At 45.6% G+C, this 24673-nt stretch overlaps 16 protein-coding genes across 16 annotated transcripts; 10 read left to right on the top strand and 6 right to left on the bottom strand.

Annotated features, from left to right (window-relative positions):
* Window positions 1–768: 768 nt before the first annotated feature.
* Window positions 769–4710, top strand: CYBJADRAFT_123082 (phospholipid-translocating P-type ATPase; the record flags this gene model as incomplete). The annotated part of the gene is made up of 1 exon (XM_020212462.1): window positions 769–4710. The coding sequence occupies one exon, from the start codon at window positions 769–771 to the stop codon at window positions 4708–4710; it is 3942 nt and encodes a 1313-aa protein (XP_020073121.1).
* A 279-nt stretch (window positions 4711–4989) lies between these two features.
* Window positions 4990–6264, top strand: OST3 (dolichyl-diphosphooligosaccharide--protein glycotransferase OST3; the record flags this gene model as incomplete). The annotated part of the gene is made up of 1 exon (XM_020213248.1): window positions 4990–6264. The coding sequence occupies one exon, from the start codon at window positions 4990–4992 to the stop codon at window positions 5962–5964; it is 975 nt and encodes a 324-aa protein (XP_020073120.1). The 3' UTR covers window positions 5965–6264.
* Window positions 5991–6630, bottom strand: SNN1 (Snn1p). The gene is made up of 2 exons (XM_020217865.1): window positions 6530–6630; window positions 5991–6473 (listed from the first exon to the last, which is right to left on the bottom strand). Exon 2 carries the CDS (start codon window positions 6329–6331, stop codon window positions 6017–6019), a length of 315 nt encoding a protein of 104 aa, XP_020073119.1. The 5' UTR covers window positions 6332–6473; window positions 6530–6630; the 3' UTR covers window positions 5991–6016.
* Window positions 6446–6999, top strand: CYBJADRAFT_182277 (U6 snRNA-associated Sm-like protein LSm8; the record flags this gene model as incomplete). The annotated part of the gene is made up of 2 exons (XM_020217038.1): window positions 6446–6473; window positions 6537–6999. The coding sequence occupies 2 exons, from the start codon at window positions 6446–6448 to the stop codon at window positions 6809–6811; spliced, it is 303 nt and encodes a 100-aa protein (XP_020073118.1). The 3' UTR covers window positions 6812–6999.
* On the bottom strand, window positions 6541–7610 carry CTR2 (low-affinity Cu transporter). Its single transcript, XM_020217037.1, has 3 exons — window positions 7556–7610; window positions 7180–7428; window positions 6541–7104 (listed from the first exon to the last, which is right to left on the bottom strand). Exons 2-3 carry the CDS (start codon window positions 7403–7405, stop codon window positions 6872–6874), a joined length of 459 nt encoding a protein of 152 aa, XP_020073117.1. The 5' UTR covers window positions 7406–7428; window positions 7556–7610; the 3' UTR covers window positions 6541–6871.
* Window positions 7611–8890: 1280 nt separating this feature from the next.
* Window positions 8891–9544, top strand: CYBJADRAFT_170538 (uncharacterized protein; the record flags this gene model as incomplete). The annotated part of the gene is made up of 1 exon (XM_020216126.1): window positions 8891–9544. One exon carries the CDS (start codon window positions 8891–8893, stop codon window positions 9542–9544), a length of 654 nt encoding a protein of 217 aa, XP_020073116.1.
* Window positions 9545–9599: 55 nt separating this feature from the next.
* MDE1 (methylthioribulose 1-phosphate dehydratase MDE1) lies at window positions 9600–10495 on the bottom strand. The gene has a single exon (XM_020214036.1). It carries the CDS (start codon window positions 10467–10469, stop codon window positions 9723–9725), a length of 747 nt encoding a protein of 248 aa, XP_020073115.1. The 5' UTR covers window positions 10470–10495; the 3' UTR covers window positions 9600–9722.
* A 133-nt stretch (window positions 10496–10628) lies between these two features.
* On the bottom strand, window positions 10629–11499 carry CYBJADRAFT_165417 (enolase). Its single transcript, XM_020214035.1, has one exon. It carries the CDS (start codon window positions 11489–11491, stop codon window positions 10688–10690), a length of 804 nt encoding a protein of 267 aa, XP_020073114.1. The 5' UTR covers window positions 11492–11499; the 3' UTR covers window positions 10629–10687.
* A 266-nt stretch (window positions 11500–11765) lies between these two features.
* CYBJADRAFT_119043 (uncharacterized protein) lies at window positions 11766–11966 on the top strand (the record flags this gene model as incomplete). Its single annotated transcript, XM_020212277.2, has 1 exon — window positions 11766–11966. A coding segment is annotated over one exon (201 nt), but the record flags the coding sequence as incomplete, so codon positions are not given.
* A 1269-nt stretch (window positions 11967–13235) lies between these two features.
* On the top strand, window positions 13236–13851 carry CYBJADRAFT_170535 (uncharacterized protein; the record flags this gene model as incomplete). Its single annotated transcript, XM_020216125.1, has 2 exons — window positions 13236–13267; window positions 13335–13851. The coding sequence occupies 2 exons, from the start codon at window positions 13236–13238 to the stop codon at window positions 13849–13851; spliced, it is 549 nt and encodes a 182-aa protein (XP_020073112.1).
* Window positions 13852–14085: 234 nt separating this feature from the next.
* On the bottom strand, window positions 14086–16011 carry CYBJADRAFT_160069 (copper fist DNA-binding domain-containing protein; the record flags this gene model as incomplete). The annotated part of the gene is made up of 1 exon (XM_020213505.1): window positions 14086–16011. One exon carries the CDS (start codon window positions 16009–16011, stop codon window positions 14086–14088), a length of 1926 nt encoding a protein of 641 aa, XP_020073111.1.
* Window positions 16012–17223: 1212 nt separating this feature from the next.
* CYBJADRAFT_145809 (60S ribosomal protein eL13) lies at window positions 17224–17948 on the top strand. Its single transcript, XM_020213247.1, has one exon. The coding sequence runs from the start codon at window positions 17287–17289 to the stop codon at window positions 17884–17886; it is 600 nt and encodes a 199-aa protein (XP_020073110.1). The 5' UTR covers window positions 17224–17286; the 3' UTR covers window positions 17887–17948.
* A 58-nt stretch (window positions 17949–18006) lies between these two features.
* Window positions 18007–18776, bottom strand: RPP1B (ribosomal protein P1 beta). The gene is made up of 2 exons (XM_020217843.1): window positions 18559–18776; window positions 18007–18331 (listed from the first exon to the last, which is right to left on the bottom strand). Exons 1-2 carry the CDS (start codon window positions 18670–18672, stop codon window positions 18128–18130), a joined length of 318 nt encoding a protein of 105 aa, XP_020073109.1. The 5' UTR covers window positions 18673–18776; the 3' UTR covers window positions 18007–18127.
* A 1325-nt stretch (window positions 18777–20101) lies between these two features.
* CTR3 (high-affinity Cu transporter CTR3) lies at window positions 20102–20598 on the top strand. The gene has a single exon (XM_020214034.1). It carries the CDS (start codon window positions 20110–20112, stop codon window positions 20524–20526), a length of 417 nt encoding a protein of 138 aa, XP_020073108.1. The 5' UTR covers window positions 20102–20109; the 3' UTR covers window positions 20527–20598.
* A 290-nt stretch (window positions 20599–20888) lies between these two features.
* Window positions 20889–22888, top strand: CYBJADRAFT_165413 (cyclin family protein). Its single transcript, XM_020214033.1, has one exon. It carries the CDS (start codon window positions 21362–21364, stop codon window positions 22631–22633), a length of 1272 nt encoding a protein of 423 aa, XP_020073107.1. The 5' UTR covers window positions 20889–21361; the 3' UTR covers window positions 22634–22888.
* A 200-nt stretch (window positions 22889–23088) lies between these two features.
* Window positions 23089–23832, top strand: MAM33 (Mam33p; the record flags this gene model as incomplete). The annotated part of the gene is made up of 1 exon (XM_020212428.1): window positions 23089–23832. The coding sequence occupies one exon, from the start codon at window positions 23089–23091 to the stop codon at window positions 23830–23832; it is 744 nt and encodes a 247-aa protein (XP_020073106.1).
* Between the last annotated feature and the right edge of the window lie 841 nt (window positions 23833–24673).

Raw genomic sequence — 24673 nt, 5'->3', positions numbered from 1 at the left:
CTTCTTGTTACGCAGTTGTGGAAGCTTCTCGGCACAACAAATAGTTGAGACCAGGATTTCTCCGACGATATTAATTCGGAAACTGGGACAACATTTGAAAAGCAAAGGAAGCACCATTGGCTTCCAAAAACAAAAGGCACAACGAGCTGAACAATGGTTTTCAATGAGGAAGGCAGCTTACAGTTATATATGTAGCATTATATGGCGTACGTTTGCCATGGACTGTAATCGGAGTCGCTTGTGGGAGCGAAGAAAGCAAAGCGAAGAAATGTAAACACCGCCCGCCTGGGGTTTTCTCGTAAGGGTTTCCCACGGGCCCAAAATTCCTAAAGCCGACTTCCGAGAAGAGTTCAGCCAGCGGGCACCTGGCCCCATTCCTCTTCTCATCTCACAGCCCACGTAGAGAGGTGTTCTGTGTGTTTTGAGTGATTTGTTTTTGTTTCTGCTTGTTGCCGCTTCTGCTTGCTGTTGTTTCTGTTCGTTGTGTTATGCGTAGAGAAGAGTTCCCTTGCGCCTCCTCATACTGTTCAGCCGCAAAATAAGAAGGGAAAAAATTGATCGATTGTTGTTGTCGATCAACTGTTTGTTTTGCTTTTGTTGTGCTAATATTCGACCTTAAAACGTTTCAATTCCGCTCCCTTGTGTCCTGTGCCTTTTCTGCTTGATTCCACTCTCGCCTGTCGGAAAACTTGTGTTTAAAGAAGGTACAACCAGGCCCTCCAACTTGCTAATCGCACACAGCTACCAAGACACAAGGACCGTAGTGAAATGAAGTTACAGGATAGGGTCAACAACTACTTTGACCCTCCAAGGAAGTTGGTTCCGAGAACCGTTTTGTTCAACTATGAGTCACTACCGGCTGACTTTGTCGATGCAAAGACAGGAAGGCCTATTGCCGATTATGATAAGAACGATATCAGAACTTCAAAATATACCCCGTTTTCCTTCATACCGAAAAACCTGTTCTATCAGTTCCAAAACGTTGCTAATGTCTATTTCTTGACTCTTATCATTCTTGGAGCCTTCCAGATCTTTGGTGTTCAAAACCCAGGGTTGGCTGCTGTGCCGCTGGTTGTGATTATAGTTCTTACTGCCATCAAGGATGGGTTTGAGGATTCGAGAAGAACAATATCGGATCTTGAAGTGAACAACAACCCTGTGACGATTCTTTCAGGTATACCAAACGTCAATGTCGATGGTGAGAACTTATCTTTCAAACAGAAGTTTGACGAATTCAACTCGACTCTGTTTATCAAGATTGTTAAATTCTTTGGTAGATTGTTTAGCAAGAAACAAGCTGCAAAGCAAAGAGAAGAAGCATTGGAGAAACTGGCTGAAGCAAGAACGTCCTTTGATACCCTCGCCACTGACATTAGAAGTGTGAATGATAGCGTAGATCTGACGACTACAAATACAAACATTCCTATGAATTTGCAGGAGATCACCACTAGAGCTTCAAAGTCCGCACAACAAAAGGCTACAAAACGTACTAAGTTTGCTAAACGTTCTTGGAAGGATATCAAAGTTGGTGATGTTATTAGAATTCGTAACAACGAATCTGCCCCTGCTGATCTCATCATCTTATCCACTTCGGAGGAAGAGAGTAAGTGCTTTGTGGAGACAAAGAACTTGGATGGTGAGACAAACTTGAAGGCTCGCCAGGGCTTGAAGCATACAAGCACCATTCGTAAATCCGCAGACCTCCTCGAATATAAGTTTGAAGTCAGATCTGAGGCACCTAGTGTTGATATGTACAAATACAGCGGTTCTTTGAACTGGGAAGAGGAGGACGGAGAACATGAAGAGCCTATCAATATTGAAAACCTGATCTTGAGAGGCTCTAATTTGAAAAACACAAGATGGGCAATTGGCCTGGTGTTGTTTACTGGTCATGAAAGTAAGATCATGTTGAACGCTGGTATCACTCCTTCCAAACGTTCTAGAATCTCTAAAGAGTTGAACTTGTCTGTTTTCATCAACTTTGCCTTTCTATTCATTCTTTGTTTGGTCTCGGGTATTGTTAACGGATTCTTTTATGCAAAGGACGACACATCATTTACCTTTTTCGAGTATGATGCTTATGGATCTACACCAGCTATCAATGGTATCATTTCATTCTTTGTTGCTATGATCTTGTATCAGGCCCTTGTCCCGATTTCCCTGTACATCTCTGTGGAAATCGTTAAAACTGCACAGGCTTTTTTCATTTACTCTGATGTTGAGATGTATTATGAACCATTGGATTACCCATGCACTCCAAAATCATGGAATATATCTGACGATCTTGGTCAAGTTGAGTACATCTTTAGTGACAAGACTGGTACATTGACTCAGAACATTATGGAATTCAAAAAAGCAACTGTGAATGGTAAGAGTTATGGCTTAGCCTACACAGAGGCACAGATTGGTATGGATAAAAGAAAAGGTGTGGATATTTCGGCTTCTACTGAGAAATGGAGAACTGCCATCGCTGCTGATAAGGAAGAGATGTGTAAAGAATTGGTTGCTCTTCCGCCAAATAGTCAGTTTGATCCGGATCAGCTTACTTTTATCTCTAGTGAATTTGTGAAAGACTTGAAAAATGGCGACCTCCAAGCCGAAGCCAACGACAGATTCATGTTATATCTGTCTCTCTGTCATACTGTGCTCACTGAGCCAGATCCAGATGACACTTCAAGGCTTCTTTTCAAAGCTGAGTCTCCAGACGAAGCTGCTTTGGTTCAAGCTGCGAGTGATGTTGGTTATACATTTACCAAGAGAACCAGAAATGGTGGTGTTGTACGTATCCAAGGCAAGGAACTGGAATTTGAAATCATGGCAATGCTCGAGTTTAATTCCACAAGAAAAAGAATGAGTATTATTGGAAAGGCCAATGGCAAGATTATGTTGATCACTAAAGGAGCAGATTCGGTTATCTTTGCAAGATTGGATCCAAAACTGAACAACCAGGATATGCTTCGCCAAACTGCAAGTTACCTTGAAGAATACGCAAGCGAAGGCTTGAGAACTTTATGTATTGCAGGACGTGAACTCACTCAAGAGGAATTTGAGACTTGGAAAGCTGAGTATGATTCTGCTGCCGCTTCCCTAGAACATAGAGATGAGAAGATGGAAGCTGTTGCCAATAAAGTTGAGTCAAATTTGATACTATATGGTGGCACTGCTATTGAAGATCGACTTCAAATCGGTGTTCCAGAATCTATCGAGAGCTTAGGTAAAGCTGGAATCAAACTTTGGGTCTTAACTGGTGATAAGATTGAAACTGCCATCAACATTGGGTTCTCTTGTAACCTTCTTGGTAACAATATGGAGCTGTTGATTCTTCGTGAGAATGAGGATGAACATGATATGCAGGGAAGTATAGAAAATTCACTGAAACAATACCTCTCCAAGTTCTCACTCACTGGTTCTAAAGAAGAGCTTCATCAGGCCAAGAAGGATCATTCTATCCCAACATCTGAAACTGCTGTTATAGTTGATGGTGGTGCACTCACTACGATCTTTGAGCACGAGGACCTCGAGCGTATGTTTCTGTTGTTGTGTAAGCAGTGTAAAGCTGTGCTCTGTTGTCGTGTTTCGCCAGCCCAGAAGGCCAAAGTGGTCAAACTGGTTCGTGATTCTTTGGATGTCATGACTCTTGCCATTGGTGATGGTGCCAACGACGTTGCGATGATTCAAACTGCTAACGTTGGTGTCGGTATTGTTGGTGAGGAAGGTCGCCAAGCTGCTATGTCTGCAGACTATGCATTTGGTCAATTTAGATTCTTGACAAGGCTGGTGTTGGTCCATGGAAGATGGGATTACAAACGACTCTCTGAAACCATCCCTGTGTTTTTCTACAAGAATGTCGTCTTCACGTTGACTCTGTTCTGGTACGGTATCTTCAACAACTTTGATGGAAGTTATCTTATGGAGTATACCCTAATTATGTTCTACAACTTGGCCTTTACCTCCCTTCCGATCATCTTCTTGGGTATCTTTGACCAAGACGTCGAAGCAGATGTTGCCCTCAAAGTGCCACAGTTGTACAAGAGTGGTATATTGAGGCAAGAGTGGAACCAATGGAAATTCATGTGGTATATGTTTGATGGGTTGTACCAGTCTGCCGTCTCTTTCTTCTTCCCTATTCTGATCTTTACTGGAGGAATCCTGGCCACGTATAACGGATTAGGAATCGACCATAGATTCTGGATAGGTAACATGGTGTTGATCATCAGTGTTACCGCGTGTGACCTATACACGATCTTGAGACAGTACAGATGGGACTGGCTGACTCTTTTGGTTGACACCATCTCCGTTCTTCTTGTTTTCTTCTGGATTGGCGTGTATTCCTCTTCGACATACTCTGGAGAGTTCTACAAATCCGGGGCCCAGGTGTTCGGATCGTTATGCTTCTGGGTTGTTTACCTAGCTGGTGTATTGGCATGTCTGATACCGAGATTCGTCTTCAACACCGTGATGATCTGCTTCTTCCCACGAGACATTGACATCATTAGAGAGTGTGTCGCCCGCGGAGACTTCACAAACGACAACACCTTCCCCCTTGACGACGAGGAAAAGGCTCTTGATGGCGCAAGCAGTGGCACCGGCTCCTACAACATCAACGCCAGACACTCCCTCGAGAAGGTTGTTACCCCAAGTAACCTACCAGAGCTTTCCACCGTGCAATCATTGGTTCGCACATTCACCCAGGCTAGTACAAATATTTAGAGTATCATGTTGTTAGTTGTTCTTTCTTATCAGAGCTCAATTGGTGTAGCTCTCGTATCCACACCACCATCATTGCCGTAGTAGCCTGCTACACCTCCCTCTGCCGTGTTGGTGGGCTCGATAATTCGGGTGTCAAGCCTCGGTTTTCACGCCCTTTTATGGACACCGAGAGCGTTTCCTAACGTCTCAGCACACAAACACCGATCAACACACGTTTACGACACACAAAGCACCCATACACCACCTCAAGGGCCCGTCAATTCCGCACGCTGCTACGCCATGAAGCTCCTGACCGTTGTCCTAGTGCTCTACGCCGGTTTCTGCCTGGCAATCACCAACGAAAGGCTGTTGAAGCTTCAAGAGAGGAGTGGTGGCTCGTTCATCAAGCTGACAAAGTCCAACTTCAACGAGGTGCTGGCTGGCCCACGTAACGCCACGATCATCACCTTACTCACTGCGACGAACCCCGAGATTGGATGCTCCACGTGCCAGAACATCGCGCCGGCGTTCGAGCAATTGGTTGACTCGTGGAGCCTGGACCACCCGGATGGTGATGGGCTGTTCTTTGCCAGGGCCGACTTAGCGGAGGGCCATCCTGATATCTTCCAGGCGCTTCGTCTGAACAACGTCCCCAAGCTCTACGTGTACGGCCCGACTAACGACAGCACTCCACTCACGGAAGGTTTCGAGGTCTGGAACGTCCCGCAGAGTATAGACTTTGTCGACCATGTCGTTGCAACGATTGCTGAAAAGCTTGGGAAGAGGGTTGACCTTCATCAGCCGGTTCAGTGGGGCTCAATTGCCATCACCGTGGGCTCTGTGATGCTGTTCCTGTGGCTCTTGCAGAACTACTCAAGATACTTCATTCTGCTGATCACCAGCAAGACGTTGTGGGGTGGCTTCGCAGTGTTTTTGATCCTGATCTTCACTACTGGCTACATGTTCAACAATATCAGAGGTATGCCATTCATTATGCAAGACGATAAAGGTCTACCAAAATACTTTGTCCAAGGTCAACAGCAGCAATTGGGTATCGAGACACAGGTGATCAGCGCAATCTATGGTATGCTGGCGCTGTCCGTGGTGTTCTTAGTGATCAAGGCCCCAGGCCTTGCGGACGCCAGAGTACGCTTCGGAATCGTCCTCTATCTCTTGGGCCTGAACATCGTCTTGTTCAGTGTCTTCCTCTCGATCTTCCAATTCAAATCGTCTGGTTACCCATTCCACTTGTTGAACATCTGGTCCCCAAAATAATAGACGTCCATCAGCACGCGTATAGGATAGTATAGTATACAATATTGACTGTTCATGTCACCATCTGTCTCTTAACCCTGGCCTCGATCACGTCCAGCCTGTCCAGTAACACCATGAGCCTCTTCTTCACTAGCGATAGCCTCTCCTCCATGGCCTTGACGTCTGTATCGATTTCAGCCTGTGACTGCCATCGCTTCACCTTCTCGTCGATGGCCTTGATCCTCGCTATTAGCACAACCTGTGATTCGTGCACCGTCTGCAAATGGGTGGAAAGAACCTCGAGCGAATCACCAACAACGCTTTGCACTACGAGCTCCAACGGGTGAATATCGGGTCTCTGTGCTGTTCTGAACCTGAACTCTGGCATCTGTGTGTACCGCGTGCCTGGCTCGTTAGGGAGAAAAGAACGTGTGTGAAATTTTCACAACAAAACATCAACATCAACATCAACACATTCAAGTAAAACCACACAAGGGGGCGAATGTCGAGCTTAAACGCCTATTTAAACAGTGAGTACACTGTGTGCTTATACGATTTTCCTCGTTACTAACTCTTGGGCTTTCCGTGAACAGAAAAGGTTGCTGTTCTGACGTCTGACGGGCGGTTCTTTGTCGGTGTGCTCGAAGGATATGACCATTCAACAAACCTCATACTATCAGATACGCAGGAGAGGGTGATAGTTCCTGCTGAAGAAGGTGAGAGTATAATCGACGAGCTGGGGCTGTTTGTCATACGCGGTGATTTGGTGGTGTGTGTAGGGGAAATTGACGAAGCTTTGGACAAGAGCATCGACTGGACAAGAGTACACGGGTCAACGATACAGAAGACAAAGAAGTCTATAAGGTGAGGCTACAACGATCACAGCAAGTATGTTAATAATGGATTTAATAATGGAGAATATTATCACTTAATGGCACGCCATAGTGTCTCTTGGCTCGCCGTGGAAGATGTGATGTCCAAGCGTGGCACCGACAACAACGGCCAGCATGACCCATGCGTTGTAGCTCATGAAGATCAACATGATGATGTAGCTGTAGCCAACAACAAGGCCATATCCAACGGACTTGGTCCAGCCATTCCCTTGAATGTTGGTGTTAGTATCTTCAATTCCCTCGTCACTGATAGCAATCCCCCTCTCCTCTGTGGAATGATTGGTTTGGCTAGTGTTAGTGGGTCATGAACTTTCTCGCAATATGGGATAAACACGGTACTCACCTCTTTGCTTCTTTGTCACCTTGGCACGGAGGGCTTCGAAGCCAACACAGAGAACAACAACGAGCAGTAGGGATACAATGAACTGCAGAAGCGTCTTGATGTGCCATGACGACGATAGCAGGCATAGGTTGTGATAATCCCACGATAGAAGCATGTTCATCGAGCACATATCGTCCATCGGCATATCGTGGTCCATCTGTGAGTGGTCCATCATTGAGTGATCCATGATTGTAATCTGATCCGTGCTATCTTCACGCTGTTAATACTCGGTATCCTTCAACGAACACAAGACATCGCACCCCAATCTCATCGAACATCGATGCCACGGTCTCTTTATAAACATGGGCCCAGCTCCGGGCTTTGAGAGAATACGTACGACGTGCTTAATCGATGTACTTTCCGGGCCAAAACCTCCGCTTGAAAGTGCTCAGGTTGTTGAGTAAGTGGTGGTTTGATTGGCATTAATTGGTATCAGAAGCCACACCCGCATCTGATGAGCCCCGGTATGTGTGTTGCTGTGGTAACCGTGGTAACCGTATGGTTTGCGCCGCATTTTTGCTCGTTTTTGCGATAATAATTATACTTATATAATGGTGATTATATAATTATTTTTGATTATGGTGCTTGATGTAATGCGAGTTGTAAACAGATAAAGCTTGGGATAAAGTCTCGGCTGTGGTTTCCTGGTTAACATTATCACGAGATTGATGGTGTATCATTACAATCAGAACTTTTTTACATCGTGTGATTTTGTTGCTTTCTTGATACTAATATCTATGACGAAAAGACAGCCCGTCCATCTAATGAATCATAACATCAAAACTTTATAAATGACACCAATCAGCGTCGCTCACATGAATGTTCTATTTCTGCCGGATATTACAACAAGCTTGTGCTCTCAAACGATGCTTTCCCCTGTAAATTAACAATTATAAGAGTAATTTGATATTGGAAAAGACCACCAGAGAGTTACATCCGGACATCACACGGTACGGATACATAGACACGTATATAAAACATCCAAACACCAGGGGAAGAAGCTCATCGACTCTCGGCCGTCTTCACAGGTTGCAACAGGGCATATTCAACAATCATCACAGTCACACTGGAGGAAGGGGTGCTGATACCCGTACAACAGTGCTGGTAAGTGCTTCAAGCAGACTGTGCGCACGTGCTGTTTATCGTTCGTGAGGTTCCGTTTCTAACAGGGTGTGTAGACCCATAGAGACGTAAATCAGCGCACTAGTCTGTTCACAACCATTGGTGAGCCAGATGAGCTTGCGCTCTGGAATGTCAGAGCCCCATATACAGCTAGGCTTGAACCTCATTTGAACAGCACTGATATGACACTCTTCACTGCGATCACCTGCACATGTTCTCTTGACTATGTTGCCAATGTGTTTTGCATGTTGTCGATTGAAGTCCATATTGGGAAAGTTTTCCACACTTTCGATCAGTTGCTTATGTATGTAATTGATACCTCTTTGGGATATCAATGATAGAAATATCAAACTCTGACACAATAAGACTTACTGCTGGTGGATCAAGAGAATATCAGGTAAGTGTCAGAAGTTGTGAGGTGTTTGTTTGAAGGTTATGGATATAAAACCAACGGTGTCTCTCCAACATTACTCATAAGCATCAGAGGCTTTGAACAATCAATCAAACCAAACAATCACCGATACAGGTAACACTTTCAATTACAATAAATATGAGATTCTCCACTGCTTTCCTTGCTGCTGTTCTCTTGACCTTTTCTAACAGGGTCTCTGCAGACGTTTCTACCGAAACTGAAACTGAAGGTTCTGCTGCTGACGTTGAGTTCCCATTCTCTGACGATGCCATCATTGAGGCTGTTGCCCTTGCTGATGACATTGCTCCAATCGTTTTGAACGATGCTGTCTTCTTCGTCAACACCACGATTGCTGATGCTGAGTTGGAGGCCTCTGGTTTGTCTAAGCGTGAAGCTGATGCTTGGAGATGGAGATACTATGCGCTTGGTCAGCCAATTGCTAAGAGAGAGGCGGAAGCTGACGCTGATGCTGAAGCCGGTGCTGATGCTGATGCCTGGAGATGGAGACGTTACGCTCTTGGCCAACCAATTGCTAAGAGAGAGGCAGAAGCTGACGCTGATGCTGAAGCCGATGCTTGGAGATGGAGATACTATGCCCTTGGCCAGCCAATTGCTAAGAGAGAGGCGGAAGCTGACGCTGATGCTGAAGCCGGTGCTGATGCTGATGCCTGGAGATGGAGACGTTACGCTCTTGGCCAACCAATTGCTAAGAGGGAGGCCGAGGCTGATGCTGATGCTGAAGCCGATGCTTGGAGATGGAGATACTATGCCCTTGGCCAACCAATTGCTTAACTGTCCAACAAATCAACTCTTATAACCCACTACGTTGCACCTTTCTCTTTTCCGTACGCAGATATCAGGCCTATTCTCTCGGGGTGACTCTTGATCTTATCTTTTACTACTTCTATATCGACGACTTAAATTACTATTATATTGGACTGTGAACGCAATTAGTAGTTCCCTGCAATGTTCAGTTGTATATCTTTGCATCCACATAGTGCTTCTCTTCACCAATTCCAATGTGTGGTGGAATTCCAAAGCCTTTCATCTTAACAGCCAACTCCAAGAGATAATCAATGGCTTCGTTATACACCTTCGCCTTCCACACGGTCTCACCCCAGACGTAGATACCATGTCTTCTAACGAGAACTGCCGTTGTTCCAGGATACTCCTTGATTGCACGCTGAAGGGCATCTGTCAGGTCCTCCTCATGTGCAGTGTTCTCAATGATAGGAATCACCAACGTATCAAAGAACCCCAAATAGCCAGCCTCCACAACCTTTGGAATCGCCTTGATCTGTTCAATGTTGGCAATTCTGAACTCCTTCTCGTACAACAACGTGCACATCACAGCAGCTTGTGAGTGTGTGTGGATACACGCCCCTGCACCTCTCAGATCATAGGCACTCATAAACAACGGAGTACAAGCCGAGGGCTTGTACACCTCAGGACGTCTGGCGTATTCCTTGGTCTCATGGTCCATCACGAACATGTTTTCCGGAAGCATACGCTCCTTCTGAACTCCACTAGGGGCGATGTAGATGAGGTTGTCCTTCTTTATGGAGATCCCTCCACCGGTGCCAGTGACCCAACCGTGGTCGTAGAACAGTCGGCACAGCTCACAGATGAGGTTGGCTGGATGAGCCGGATCATCTGATTTGACGAGAGCATCATTCTCTGAAAGCTCCTTAGCGGGATGAGAGCACTGGCATGCCATTGTTGAGTGTAGACTTCCCAGCCCTTGTGCTTCTCCAGTTATGGCTGAGGGGGGGGGGAGAGAAGTGGGTTTTTCCCACCACAAGAACAAGTCACGTGGGCTCCAGCGAGCGATGATCCACGATGATGAGCAAGATGGCTCTACAATGCTACAGCCAAGTGTCATGAAAACAACTTAAACCGTTAAAAGAAGCTATATAGGGAAAACGTTACTCATACTTAGATGTTGACAGACTTTCTGAAGTTGGCACCGGCGTAGATGGCCTTGTCACCCAACGTTTGCTCGATTCTCAAGATTTGGTTCAACTTGGCCAATCTCTCAGATCTAGCTGGAGCACCGGTCTTGATTTGACCAGATCTCAAACCGACAGCCAAGTCAGCGATGAAGGTGTCCTCAGTCTCACCAGATCTGTGGGAGACCATGACACCCCAGCCGGCAGCGTAGGAGTCCAAAGCAGCCTCGATGGACTCAGAAAGGGTACCGATTTGGTTGACCTTAAGCAAAAGAGCAGAAGCAGCCTTCTTCTCGATGGCAGTCTTGATTCTTTGTGGGTTGGTGACGGTCAAATCGTCAGCAACGATTTGGATGTCAACCTTGGCAAGGAAGTGGGTCCAAGCATCCCAGTCATCCTCAGCGAATGGGTCCTCGATGGAGACAATTGGGTAGTCCTTGATCAATTGCAAGTACAAGTCAGCAAGCTCTTGACCAGTCAACCACTTGGAAGCGTCGGAGTTTGGGTTCTTGAAGTCCAAGTCGTACTTACCATCCTTGTAGAACTCGGAGGAAGCAACATCCAAAGCGATGGAGACCTTACCTTCGTAACCAGCAGACTTGATAGAATCAACAATCAAGTCAAGGGCCTCCTTTGGAGTGGAGATATCTGGAGCAACACCACCTTCGTCACCAACGTTACCAGCAGATTGGCCGTATCTCTTCTTGGCCAAGGACTTCAAGGTGTGGTAAACCTCAGAACCGATTCTCAAAGCCTCGGAGAAGCTGTCAACACCAGTTGGAACAATCATGAACTCTTGGAAGGCAAGAGCACCACCGGCGTGGGAACCACCGTTAAGCACGTTTTGGAATGGAACTGGCAAAACGTATGGCTTTGGAGTGTCAGCAAGGTCAGACAAGTGTTGGTACAATGGGACACCCTTCTCAGCAGCAGCAGCGTTGGCAGCAGCAAGGGAGACACCCAAGATGGCGTTGGCACCGAGCTTGGACTTGTTTGGAGTACCGTCAAGGCTCAACAAGAGCTTGTCAACGGCCTTTTGGTCCTTCACGTCGACACCAGAGGCAACAACGGCTGGAGCAATAATGTCGTTGACGTTGGCAACGGCCTTCAAGACACCCTTACCGAGCCACTTGGACTTGTCACCGTCTCTCAGCTCAAGAGCCTCGTGCACACCGGTGGAGGCACCGGATGGAACGATGGATCTGAAAGTACCCTTCTCAGTGGTGAGCTCAACCTCGACGGTTGGGTTACCACGGGAGTCGTAGACGTATCTAGCAAAGACCTTGGAAATAGCCATTGTGTATTGGTTTCAATTGAGTGTGTGTGTGTGTGTTGGTTGTTCTTGTGAAGAAACAATTGCTTGTAGTACACAGCAAGAGAAGAAACAAAACACCGCTACAAGGAATCTGCAAAACAGGAATTATCCATCATATTTATACGCATCCCATCAACCGCTCCCCCTGATGCCACCGGCATTTTTTCGCCTCTGGCGACCCACACCGTCCTCAGCGGACGTCCCGTGGTGTGGTTGCTCCTGGCTACGTGTTGTGTTCGCTGTCGCAGGGACGCACTGGCCTGTGCGGTCCCGTCACGCTACGGTGCTGGCGTGCTGTGGCCGTTGGTCGCTGGTGTGGTTCCGTGTGCCTCTGCGTAGGCCCAGAGAAACCAACTGAGCCAATTGGGCCAATTGGGCCAGTAGGACGTGCTGGCAGAACACCGCTGCGCTGTCCTTGACCGTAGTTGTTGTGCTTGCTCTGCTGTGTACGCTCTCCGCCCACGGCCTCCAGCGGTGCCCTCAGCCTCCAGCGATGCCCTCAGTTCTCCGGCTCATGCAAGTCACCCGTCCTTCAACCGGGCGCCAGCTGACGAGTGCCTGGGCAGAGAACAGGCCCACAGGCCCACCGCGTAGCTACGGGGGAACATGGGCGTACAACACGAGGTTGTGGTGGAGCTCGTCGTCGTCTGTTGATAGTTGAGGAGCATGGCACGCCGCAGTTCAGCCCTCTGTTCAAGGGCCCTTGTGTGTGCGACGTGAGCACCACCAACTGGGCGCAGAGTGTGCGCCTGTGCGGTGAGCAGCGGAAATTGTGTCATCAGTTGATGTCGTTGACCAGTACGCACCGCACGCTGGTGGTGTTTCGAGGTGAGATTACGCAATTGGGAAGCGCACACGGGCTACGGTTGCGAAGAGGAGGGCGTCGTGTTGACAGAGGGGGTTACATCTACGATTGGCGAGTACAAGGGCCATGGGAGAGATTTGGCGATGATAGTTGTGGTGGAAGGACGTGCTTCTGCAATTTTGGAGTGATGTGTCGTGTTTGTTAGCATCAGCATCGGGCAGAGGAGCGGGCAGAGGAGCAGGAGAGTCCCGGGCGCTCTGTGAGCGGGTTGGTGGCCCGGAGACAGCGCGCTGGGATGGTGCGGATGGGATTGTTCCTCCCCTACGAGACGTTGGGGATGGAATGGGATGAAATGATGGAATACGTCTTGATAACACGTCCTCTTCTCCAATTGACAGCCAACCAGGCCGGAACATGACCATTGAAGAATCCGTCGACGTCTTGAAGTACACCTCGTTCATAAACTTCCCCACGCTGCCCTCCGACCACTTCCTCCCCAGGCGTGGCTCAGAGCGATGTTAACGAATACGAGTTCTTCCTGACGCAGGTTTGGGATGAACCGTTCCCGGAAGAGTTGGCACAGACGTGGATATCGTGTGGAGGTGAGAACTACAAAAGCAATGGCTTTTGTATGCTGGGACCGGACGTTGGCCTGTTGAGCCTGGGCGAATCGCTAGACATCTGGAGCAGACTCCCGAGTTGCGTCGCAAAGGACTACCTACCGTTTGCTACGGTGGTGTCGAACCACCCGTATTTCACACAGGTCTGGATTGGACTGAACGGCAGGTCCCGTGAGTGTGCGCTGGTCTTGGACGGCGAAACCACCATCCCATTGGCGAACTCTTTGGCAAACTTGCTTTCAACCATCATAAAGTGTATTCAGGCCGAGGTTTATGCGACTGTTTCATTGGGCGAACTCGGTTACAAGGGACCAGAGAGAGAAGTCCCACTGCTGCCTGCGTTCTTGTCTGAAATTGCAGAGTCATACTCTAGAGAACAGAGCATCTTGCAGTCCATGAATGATATGTGAAACTTGGTTAATTATCCGTACTTTGCTTAAACTTTAGACCCGGCGCATACGTAAACGGTTGACGTTTGATCCAGCTCAAGTTTCGCAGTTGATGGAGGTTCTCCAGGTTATCCCGGGGCGAGGGAAAAGGTGTGTTAGCCGCAGCAATTGGCCTTATGCGCAAAGGTGCAGCGTTCTCTGTTTAGGCTCTCTACACGAAGAACAGACGAAGAACAAAGTAGTAAAAACATCTAATTAAAACGATTCTGCGCTCTCACCTTCATGGTGAGGAGAACACAGTAAACTATGAAATATAGGAACGTTGCTTCTGAGCAATGAGCCGAGTAAGCCATCCTGTTCAGACTCAAACCATTCGGAGCTTAGGTCAGCAGGTACTTGGTGTCGATGATGTGCCCGTGTTTCTGATTTGGGTGAAGCGAATTGCGACTCAGGATCAGTTAGATCAGTACACGTTGTTGATTCCTCGCTGGCCACGTTATCTGAGTTACCCTCAGCTGAATCCACATCCATACGGAGCGAAAACTTGTCATTGTGCCCAGGCATTTGCTTAGCATCTTCAACATCGGATGCGATCCATTCAGCATTCGTGGGTTCATTGTAGTCGTCCTCCTCTCCATCCGAACCAAAGTTCTCGTTCCCTTCTGATTTATCGTTTATGGGTTCTAACTCCTCTTCAGTTGAGAGCTCAGTAAGGGTTTGATCAGACGGCTCGCCATCATGATTCTGCAGTAAGGCATCAGCTTGTTTTCTCGCCAGACGATATCTTGGTATAGCTTCACTTTCATTATTGCAATCAGTCAATTCATCATCAAGATCAAAATGACCATCTGCATAATAATGCTCAGCAGCTTGAGTTTCTTTGTTTCCATCTTCTTGAAATTCATTGTTATCAGTCGCACATTCCTCAAGCAAAGTACTATCCCCTTCTGAATGATCAACAGATTTGTTAATACACGCATATGACGAAGTATTCAGCAAAGCAGCATTTTCAAAATCAAACAAATGGTCCACGTTGAAGTCATTAACAACTGTGTTTGGTGGAACAACAGTTTGAGGTGTATTTTGCAGCCAGTTAAATACTTCTGGCATAAACTCTGTACTTGCAAAACCATTAGTAGAGATATCAGGTACTTCAGATCTTTCGGAAGAAGGATCATTTACCAAATTTTCCTGCATTGGCCATGACAAACAGTCATTACTTAAACTCAGCTCTGTTGGTTTCTGGGTTTTATTCAAAGTTCTGGGATCAATTGTCCCCTCTGCAGTAAAGCATGAGTCATTAATGGATTCGAAGCCTTTTGCTAAGAGAGGAGCTGATGACTCAATAGGGAAAGCTGAATGCTCATGCTCACCACTGAAGTCAACAATACTTGCAGCGTTCATCAAAGAATTGTAGAGAATCAAATCTTCATCAAATACTTGGTTGAAAGTATTTTGTGTATCGTTATTTGTCTCATCAAGTGGTTGGTGAATTTGGGATACCCCGACTGCTTGGGCTGGTGGTTGGAAAGCCAACTGTAGCTGAGTTGTATCTTTTGTCTCAACTGATGGTTGAACTCTTCGAAGACTCGGTTGGGCTCCATTGTTGTTCAATGTAAATGGAACTTCATGGAAATCCACAATCTTACACTTATAATGTGTGTTGATGCTGGTTCTCTCTATGCTGATGCATTGAGGTGGCTCATAAACCGTATTTAGTTGATAGCCAATACCATCCCTGACAAGCAAATCTTTGCACAAGATTTTTGGTGGCACAAGGTCATCCCTCTTCACTGAAACCCAATGTTGATCGGGCGTCTTTGGCTTGTCAGCATTGTTGATGCCTGAACCTCTCCAGATGGGCTCATAACTGATGAGTGCAAAACCACCTTTGGAGTTCACATGGGCAAAAGTGTAAGGAGAAGCTGGATGTAAGAATTTTGCAGGTACAACTCGTCCTGAAGTGCTTTTAGACCCTGGCTTTGGCTCAAGTCTCACAGAACCTGTGGCAATAACAATACAACCTGGAGGAATTCTGAACCTAATGTTCTCCGAAGAATTCTCTGGTCGTCCTCTCCAGTTGATGGAGTATAACCATTTATTGATATGCAAGCAAGTGGAGGATCTGTGACCACGGATGCAGCTCTCACAGCTGATACGTTCGCCTTCTAAAACAAGCATGGCCTCTACACTGAGTCAGTATTTTAGAGAGTGAAAGAGATGATGGAAACATACAAATTGATGATAAAGATGACCTTGTGTGAATGTAGCTTAGAAAGAGAGATGGAAGAGACAACGAGAGAGCGTTCAGCATCCGGTAACTAATCAAATACTTTTATATTTATTTGACTAAGTCCTCAACAGACTCTGTGAGTTTCTACGTTGTGTTATAGATAGTGGATTGGGATGTTCGAGATGCAGGAACGCACTGTTGAAAGGCCTCACATTCCCCAGATTTCACACGCAGCTCAAGGAAACTTCATCGAAAGCTCTCATAGCAAGAACCTTAGTAGTAAACAATGTCAGTGAGTCTATCACATATACAATAACTAATGCATACTCGCAATAGAGCTCGATAGAATTAGCGTTGAACGTATGCAGTTGCGTTGTTTCTCCTGCAGCAACTTTACTTGACACATAAAAACACACATGGTCCAGCTTCCCATTAGAGAGGGCAAACGGGAAGGTTCACACGGGCAGGAGGTTATCATCAATTGGTAGCTTCACTGACGTTTATATTAAGGATAAGCCTATGCCTTCTGGCCTCAGTTTCCGTTGCGCTCTTAAGTGAAGGGTTCAAAGTGTAAGTACTCCACTTATAAGCTATGCGGAAATCACCACGGCACAGCTCGATTCTGACGTAGTGGAACAACTCCACTCCACTATTGATAAAGAACAGGATCAGAGGCTCAAATCCCACTAACAGGATTGTTCACAGAGCAAAGCCTGCTTGTAAATATAGTATTGTTCTATTGGGTGTGAAGTTAAGAACCCATGACATAGTGCACACCTTTAGTCTTGTCTACAGCACCGAATCAAACAAGATTTGGTTCTCATACTTACAAAAGCGCACTAACTCCTCAAATCTTTATGATACAACGCCACCATTCATTACCAGGTATGACCAAGATATCACTACGATAGTCTGCTCCATAAACCAGGCAAGTTTTACCTTACCTGGTGTCTCTATTCCGTCCTATTGGATGCTATAACTAGAATGTCAATTCCGATCTCAGAAGTCACAATACGAGGGTCAACTGATTACATAAGCATATAATTGGTAGACGACACATAACAAGTCCGTGCAAACAACGGCAGCAGCTGAAAAAAAAAAGCACACGCACACACGCACGTAAAAAAATCAACGTGAAAAAAGTGAAAAATATCATATTTCTTGTAGAGAGGTTCCATTCCAAGTGATTCTTTTAAGAGAACTTTCAGCATAACTAAGGAAAGATGGCTATTTCTAAGAACCTCCCACTCTTGAAGAACCACTTCAGAAAGCACTGGCAAGAGCGTGTCAGAGTTCACCTTGACCAAGCCGGTAAGAAGGCTTCCCGTCGTCAAGCTAGAGCTTCCAAGGCAGCTGCTATTGCTCCAAGACCATTGGACGCTCTTAGACCAGTTGTCAGAGCCCCAACTGTCAAGTACAACAGAAAGGTTAGAGCTGGTAGAGGTTTCACCTTGAGAGAGATTAAGGCTGCCGGCTTGACCCCAGCATATGCCAGAACCGTCGGTATTGCCGTTGACCACAGAAGACAAAACAGATCCACTGAAATCTTCGAATTGAACGTCCAAAGACTCAAAGAGTACCAATCTAAGTTGATTGTCTTCCCAAGATCTGGTAAGGCTCCAGAGGCTGAACAAGTTTTGTCCACTGCTGCTACTTTCCCAGTTGTGCAACCAGCTCCAGAGACTGAGCCAAGAGCCGTCGAGGTTCCAGAGCAAACCGCTTTCAGAACCTTGAGATTGGCCAGATCTGACAAGAAATACAAGGGTATCAGAGAAAAGAGAGCCAGAGAATTGGCTGAGGCTGAAGCTGAGAAGAAGAAGTAAGGTTAATGATCTCTCCTTAAAGTATCTTAGGCAGGAGGCTTATGTGTTTTATTTGGTTCTGTACAGTATTGGATTTGGTTTATTCACTCATACCATCATGTATTTAATGTTTTATCGTCATGATTTTTTTACATCTATTGTGGAACTAATCAACGTAGTTTCGCCAATTAATGCTTACAAAGGTATAAACTTTACCAGATTTCATTAAAGAGAATGCATAATACTGTTACAGCTAGTTGGTTTAATCGAACAAACCGAATCCCATGTCATCATCGGACTCTTCAGCAGCTTCCTCCTCAGCTTCCTCAGCAGCAGCCTCGGTAGCACCAGAAGCAGCAGCACCGGCACCGGAGGCAGCTGGAGCAGGACCAGCAGCAGCGAAACCAGCAAGAATCTCCTTCAAGTCCTTACCCTCAAGAGCGGTAGCAAAGACGTTGATCCAAACCTATGGAAAAGTGTGTTAGTGCCAATTGCTTATTACCAGTTTTTATGACCAAACGACATATGACGTTGAACGAAGACCGCCTTAGTGCTTCCACTAAATCAAATCTTATCATGAAGGATAGAAAATACAACAGATAGTAATGTATTACTCATGGGTACCAGATATTCCCTTGCTTGCAATCCTCTTGTCCACTATCGATGGTGAAAAAAAAAGCTTCAAATACGTACTTGGTCAACAGAGGCACCAGCAGCCTTGGTCAAGGTAGCCAAGTTGTCGGCGGTGATGTCCAAACCGGCATCAGCAAGGATCAAAGCAGCGTAAGAAACGATAGCGTCAGACATTGTTGTTTAATTTGTGCTTATACCTCAACCTTGGTGTTATAGTTGAACGTTTGTCGAAGAATTGTTTTGTTCATTTGATACACAGTATGTGGCGCTTACCAAAAGAAATATGGCTTAGACACGAGCCCTAATAATTGGCACGTGATATAGGGCTGCAGCTTCTTCCCTATGGTACAGGCGACAGAGATGTGCAGATGCAATGTTTTGAACCGGATATGTTTAGCAACATAGTACACCACTATTGAGTCGGATTTCTCTGTGTTCGACTTGAATCGATCTTCTTTAGTTACATTACGGACGTGCTACAATCTATATGAGTGTCAAGCACTGATTTGCACTCCACATCTCCCTGAGTTCAGCTGTTGCTAAAGGCATCAATGTGACCTTCATGGACATATGGACCATTCTGCAGGGTAATATTGCAAAATCGAGTAACTTCACCCGACCACTGATATTAATACCAGCGATTTAAACCATTAATTATCATCCGATATCCTCTAAAGGTGTCTCAGATATTCAGCCAACCTTTCGAAATGTACTTGCTTTCGGCTTCTGTGTTTCTATTGTAAGTACTCTTATGCATATCCATGCATCCGGATATGAATGTAAACTCAAAAGTGCGTGTGTATTTGGTGCACGTTATCATGATTCAATAGCTATGTATTGTTTTTAAGGGTCCAGGTACAATCTTGAAACGACAATCAATCTATACGCCATTAATGAATGGCTAATATCTGAGGTTGCATGGGAACAAAATCATATCGTGGAGCCATCCACTATTAGTCAAATGGGTCACATGAGTATGGTGTTTAAAAAGTGCTTTTCAATGGACGTTATTGGACTGGAATGAGCAAATTAAATATTTAATTTGCTCATTATCCCTTCCTGGCTTATTGCCAATATTCTTGGATTTAATTCTATCCAATTAATGCGATTGGAACCTGTTAGATAAATGTTATTTGATATGCAGCATGTACAGAAATTTTGTGTACGTCCTACACTGTTCAAAGTCCGTTCAGATGGCTTCCATCCTTGACTGGCCATCGGTTTGCATAGGACGATTCCTTGTTTCTTGGATATAAATTCAATCAAATCTCCATCGAAATATTCGTTAGCTCTTGTGTTGTAGGAAACATAGTTCAAACATCCGAAGATTATACCATTATGTCAGGCCTTATTGAATTCCCAGACTTCGTTAACAAGATGGATATGAGTGGATCCAGCTCCAGCTCCAACTCAACAAAGGCATCGTGTAAGATTTCCATGTTGTGGAATTGGTACACAATTGACACCTGTTTCATTGCCAGATCATGGCACGTTAACACGAAGGGACAATTTGCAGGTTCCTGTATTGGATGTTTCCTTCTTGTATTGTCTGCTCAATGGCTTCACAGAATTGCCAGAGAATACGATGCAGCTATAGCCAGAAGAAAAGCAATGGCGCAAGAGATTGTCGACAACGGTTCAAAGTCAGTGGGCTCTGATGGTTCAGACTCAACCGAAATTGCCAACAAGAAGAGCTTGATGTTTTTGCCAGCAAACACTGGTGCTGCTAACTTATTCCAACCTATTCTTTACGCCTTGTCCCACGATTGGTTCTGGAACTTTAACGAAAGATCTTCCAGTTCTGTTGCTTACCCATCTCTCATCGAACATCTGATCAAGGCTCTGATTTTCACCATCCAGTGGGGCCAAAGTTACATCATCATGTTGTTGTTCATGTACTACAACGGTTATATCATCATCTCTTGTATTCTTGGTGCCCTCTTTGGCAGAATCATATTCAACTATGAACCAATCACGTGCACTACAAGAAGCGAGAGTGGTGAGAATGACAAGAAGTGTTGCATGTAGCGCAGTAAGCAGCTAGCCACAACCATTCAAGCTTGTATAGTGTTTTAATAGACTTTCAATGTTGTCCCCATAGTATTCCAAAATGGTACACATGTAGCCCTCTAATAAAGACAGATGCCACCTGTTGTCTTAGCGATGGTGTCAAGCTTTTCGTCACCGTGAGCCCAAAGTCGCGAATTTCATCGTATTTCCCATGTTCCGCCGTTTATCGCTGTAGCGACGATTGTTTTCCACAGAAATGTCCAGAGTTTGTTTATATTTTGTGTCGCGGATCAAAACATCCGAATCGGTGTACAGCTTTTTCAGATTTGCAGTAAACAAAAGCCCAAACAAAGGACATAACCTCAAACACTTGTTAACAACACATTCCTTGAGAAATCTATCCTGCTGAGCTAATCTCATATTCGACTCCTAGGAACAACAGGGCACACTCATCGATCCTTACAACTCCGGAACCTTTGTCTCCTTTGCTTCTACGACCGGATCATCCACATCATTTGTTTATCACTTTGCTTTGTTTATTTATTTGTGGTTACTTATAATTGCTCGCTGTCAACTCAAATCCAAGGAAAGCCCTCTGTTTTCCCTTAATATCACTGCCACAGAAAAGACCTTCTTGTGGTTGAACTGGTTCCTACTTCTTTCACTTCTGTGAGCTTTGAACTTGTGGTTGTTTTCTTTCTCTGGAGACCAGACCTACATTTTATAGACCAAAGCGAAAGGGTTTAAACCAAAGCATCAATACCGTTGATTCCAACAGTTTACTCTGTCCCTCCAGTCGATCAATCTCAAGTCCTTCTGCATACCGGTTTTCTTCCAACACGGGAATCTAACGATGGAGAGAGCTAACATTCGCTACACCAACACAAATGAGAACTCTGACGCTTTGAAGCACAAGGTTTCCAGGGTCTCTCAAAACCAGCCCATACAGACTACAAGATCAGCTTTATCTGATGTGTCTACAAGCCATAATGCTCTGAGAGCAAGACCTGGCCTGGATAAACCGGCACAAAGAGTCCAAGTTTACAAGGAGACTGATGAAAACGATGTACCAAAACCTGTGTCTAAATACGAAGCACCTGATCATAACAGACAGCCTTTGGCTGAGATTCAGACCAGGCAGACACCATACGCTGCCGAGAACTCATATATCGAGGAAAGCAGTTTTGTCGAAGAAGAGGATGAAGAAGAAGAGGCAGAGGCTATGCCTCAACCTATGATGCCAATTTTGAACGAGAGAATCCACCGCGAGCTTTATGAGGTGCACCGTCTCTTTTATAGCGATCAGCTGGACCCTACTGACGAAGATACCTTTGACGTTTCTATGGTTGCAGAATATGCACCAGAGATCTTTAATTATTTTCACAAGTTGGAAATGAAACTAAGGCCTCATCCTTCCTACATGGAGTTTCAAACAGAATTGAAATGGGACATGAGAGGTATATTGATTGATTGGCTTGTTCAGGTTCATTCGAGATTCAACCTTTTACCAGAGACTTTGTTTCTCACCGTCAACTACATTGATCGCTTTCTCAGTAAGAGGAAGGTGTCTTTAAACAGATTTCAGCTTGTTGGAGCAGTTGCACTCTTCATCGCTGCCAAATATGAAGAAATAAACTGCCCAGGAGTTCAAGAAATCGCATATATGGTTGACCACGCATACTCTGTGGATGATATTTTAAGAGCAGAGAGATTCATGATTGATGTTTTAGAATTTGAAATGGGTTGGCCAGGACCTATGTCATTCTTGCGTCGTACTAGCAAAGCTGATGATTATGACTTTGAAACAAGGACTTTGGCCAAGTACTTTTTGGAGATTACCATCATGGATTATAGATTTGTCGCTTCACCTCCCAGCTGGTTGGCTGCGGGAGCACATTTTTTGAGTCGATTATTACTGAACCGTGGTGAATGGACACCAGCACATGTTTACTATTCTGGCTATACTGCTGAGCAGTTGAGACCACTTGCCACTGCCCTTTTGGAGTCATGTCGCAAGCCAGAAGATCACCATAAGGCTATATTTGAGAAATACCAAGAACGTCGTTACCGTCGTTCGTCGTTGTTTGTTCAAGAGTGGTTCAAACTGGCAGAGGCAGAAGATTGAGGGATTGTGTAGGTTGTGTGTGGCACTCATGAGATCTTACGGGTATTTCACTTCATTGTTTCGGTTTTCATCCGTCTCACTCGATCAATGATAAACCAATAGCTGTTGACAAAAAAGAAAGTCTGTATATGTTCAAAATGCATATTCACTGACATCGAGAAGAAAAGGGAAACAACAACAAAAAGAAACACTATTCAGGTAATTGTACAATAGTTTGAGTTGTATTTAATAAAATCATTGTTAATTCAATCTGGTTTAAATTGGTATTTGTATGGTAGTGTTACTGAGCCTTGGAGCGAGCGAATGACGTTCGATGAGCACTGCATGGGCCGCATGTGCCAACGTTAACAGCGAAAATTTTTGTTAGGGTTCGTGATCTTCCTCCTTCAAATGTCTCCTTTCAGCTTCTCCCCACTGCCATATTGCTGTTCAATTGAACCAACTCACTGATAACGATGTCCTTCCGTATTGCTAACCGTACCATTGTCCAAGCCTTGAAGAGAACTTCCTTGCTGAGAAGCGCACCAGCCTATTCTTCTCTAGCTATCCGTTCTTTTGCCACATCCAAGCCAGTCTTCAACGAACCAACCAGTCGTGTTGCATCCACTTTGAAAGCTGAGTTGGAGCACGAGCGTGACAATGCGCCAGAGGCCTTCAACGAGACATCCTTTGCTGGCTTCTCTGTTGTGAACACGAACGGCCAGGCCTTGGGAAAGTTGGAGAAGGATTCCTCCGATGAGCTTGTGCACGTGTTCTTTGACGTCAACCAAATCGTCAACTTGCGTTCTAACGAAGCTGAAGAGATCGAAGGCGAGGAAGAAGGTTTCGAAGACCCATATGACTCCAACTTCATCAACGTCAACGTTGTTGTTGAGAAGAAATCCGACGGTTCCGCTGTTGCCTTTGACGTTTTGGTTGGACCAGAGGATGGTTCTAGCTACATCGAGAACGTTACAGCTTACGCTGATAAGACTGAGGCCTTGGAGGAGTCTGCTGAGGCTGAACAAAAGAGAGACTTGCGTTACAACGGCCCAGCCTTCACCAACTTGGATGAGAAGTTGCAAGAGGACTTTGAGAACTACTTGGTCTCCAGAGGAATCAACACCGATCTCTTCAGATTCATCGTTGATTACGGTGTTGCCAAGGAGAACAATGAGTACATCTCCTGGTTGAACAAGCTCAACAAGTTCTTCAACTAAGCTGTGTTGTGACGAGGGGATTTAGGGCTTTTACTGATTTGTTGTTTGTTGTATATATAGGGTGTTCAATTCTTCCAAGACCTTTGAGTTGTAAATAATTAGTGACAGAGGTTAGTAATTGAATCCAGTAAGTCCTATTCCGATCCAAGGTTCTGATGTAGCTGTTCCCCCCGCGTGGTGCCAACCTCGGCTGCTTAACACTTCCCTATAGAATCGCTACAGCAGCAGTGGCACATCTGCCATTGGAGCCCGAGTTTGACCCAAAATGTCTTCCATCAATGAGTTGAGTCCATTCTCAACACAGTCATCTCCCAGTGGGAACACCACAGGCTCTAGACTGTTACCGTGACAGCGTTTGCGGATCAAGCTTGCAAGTGTATGAGAGGCAAAGACAACTTCTAAAACTCCGTGACAGCCGCACAGTTCACCTGTTTAGTGGCGACTGGTGGCCTGTGAGAATGCTCTAGCGACTTCTAACAGCCTCCTGTTTATCCACCGAGCCTTATAGACCAGAATGGCTGGAAGCTGGGACACTCCAAGGCCAATTGCTCTCTACAAGTGCCTGTTCATGAGAGACCCAACCCCGGGGCATTGAGCGGACTACGGATAAATGTTTGTATGTGGGTGTGCGAGGCAGCGTCCAAATAGCCTATTCCTATTCGCTTGCTGTTTTTCCTTAACCGGAGTTTTCCCGATCTGTTCACCTGTCGACTCCGCATACAGCAGCAAGTGTGAGACAATAATTAGCTGGTGAGAGAGTGCATTGACGTATAAATAGGCGGTGAAATTCTCAATTGCTTACCCCTCGTGGCCCATTGTCTTTTATACCCTCAGCAACGGA

Source organism: Cyberlindnera jadinii (genome assembly GCF_001661405.1).
Source record: "Cyberlindnera jadinii NRRL Y-1542 unplaced genomic scaffold CYBJAscaffold_1, whole genome shotgun sequence".
Classification (NCBI taxonomy): domain Eukaryota; kingdom Fungi; phylum Ascomycota; class Saccharomycetes; order Phaffomycetales; family Wickerhamomycetaceae; genus Williopsis; species Williopsis jadinii.
This window is presented reverse-complemented; position numbering and strand designations above follow the sequence as displayed.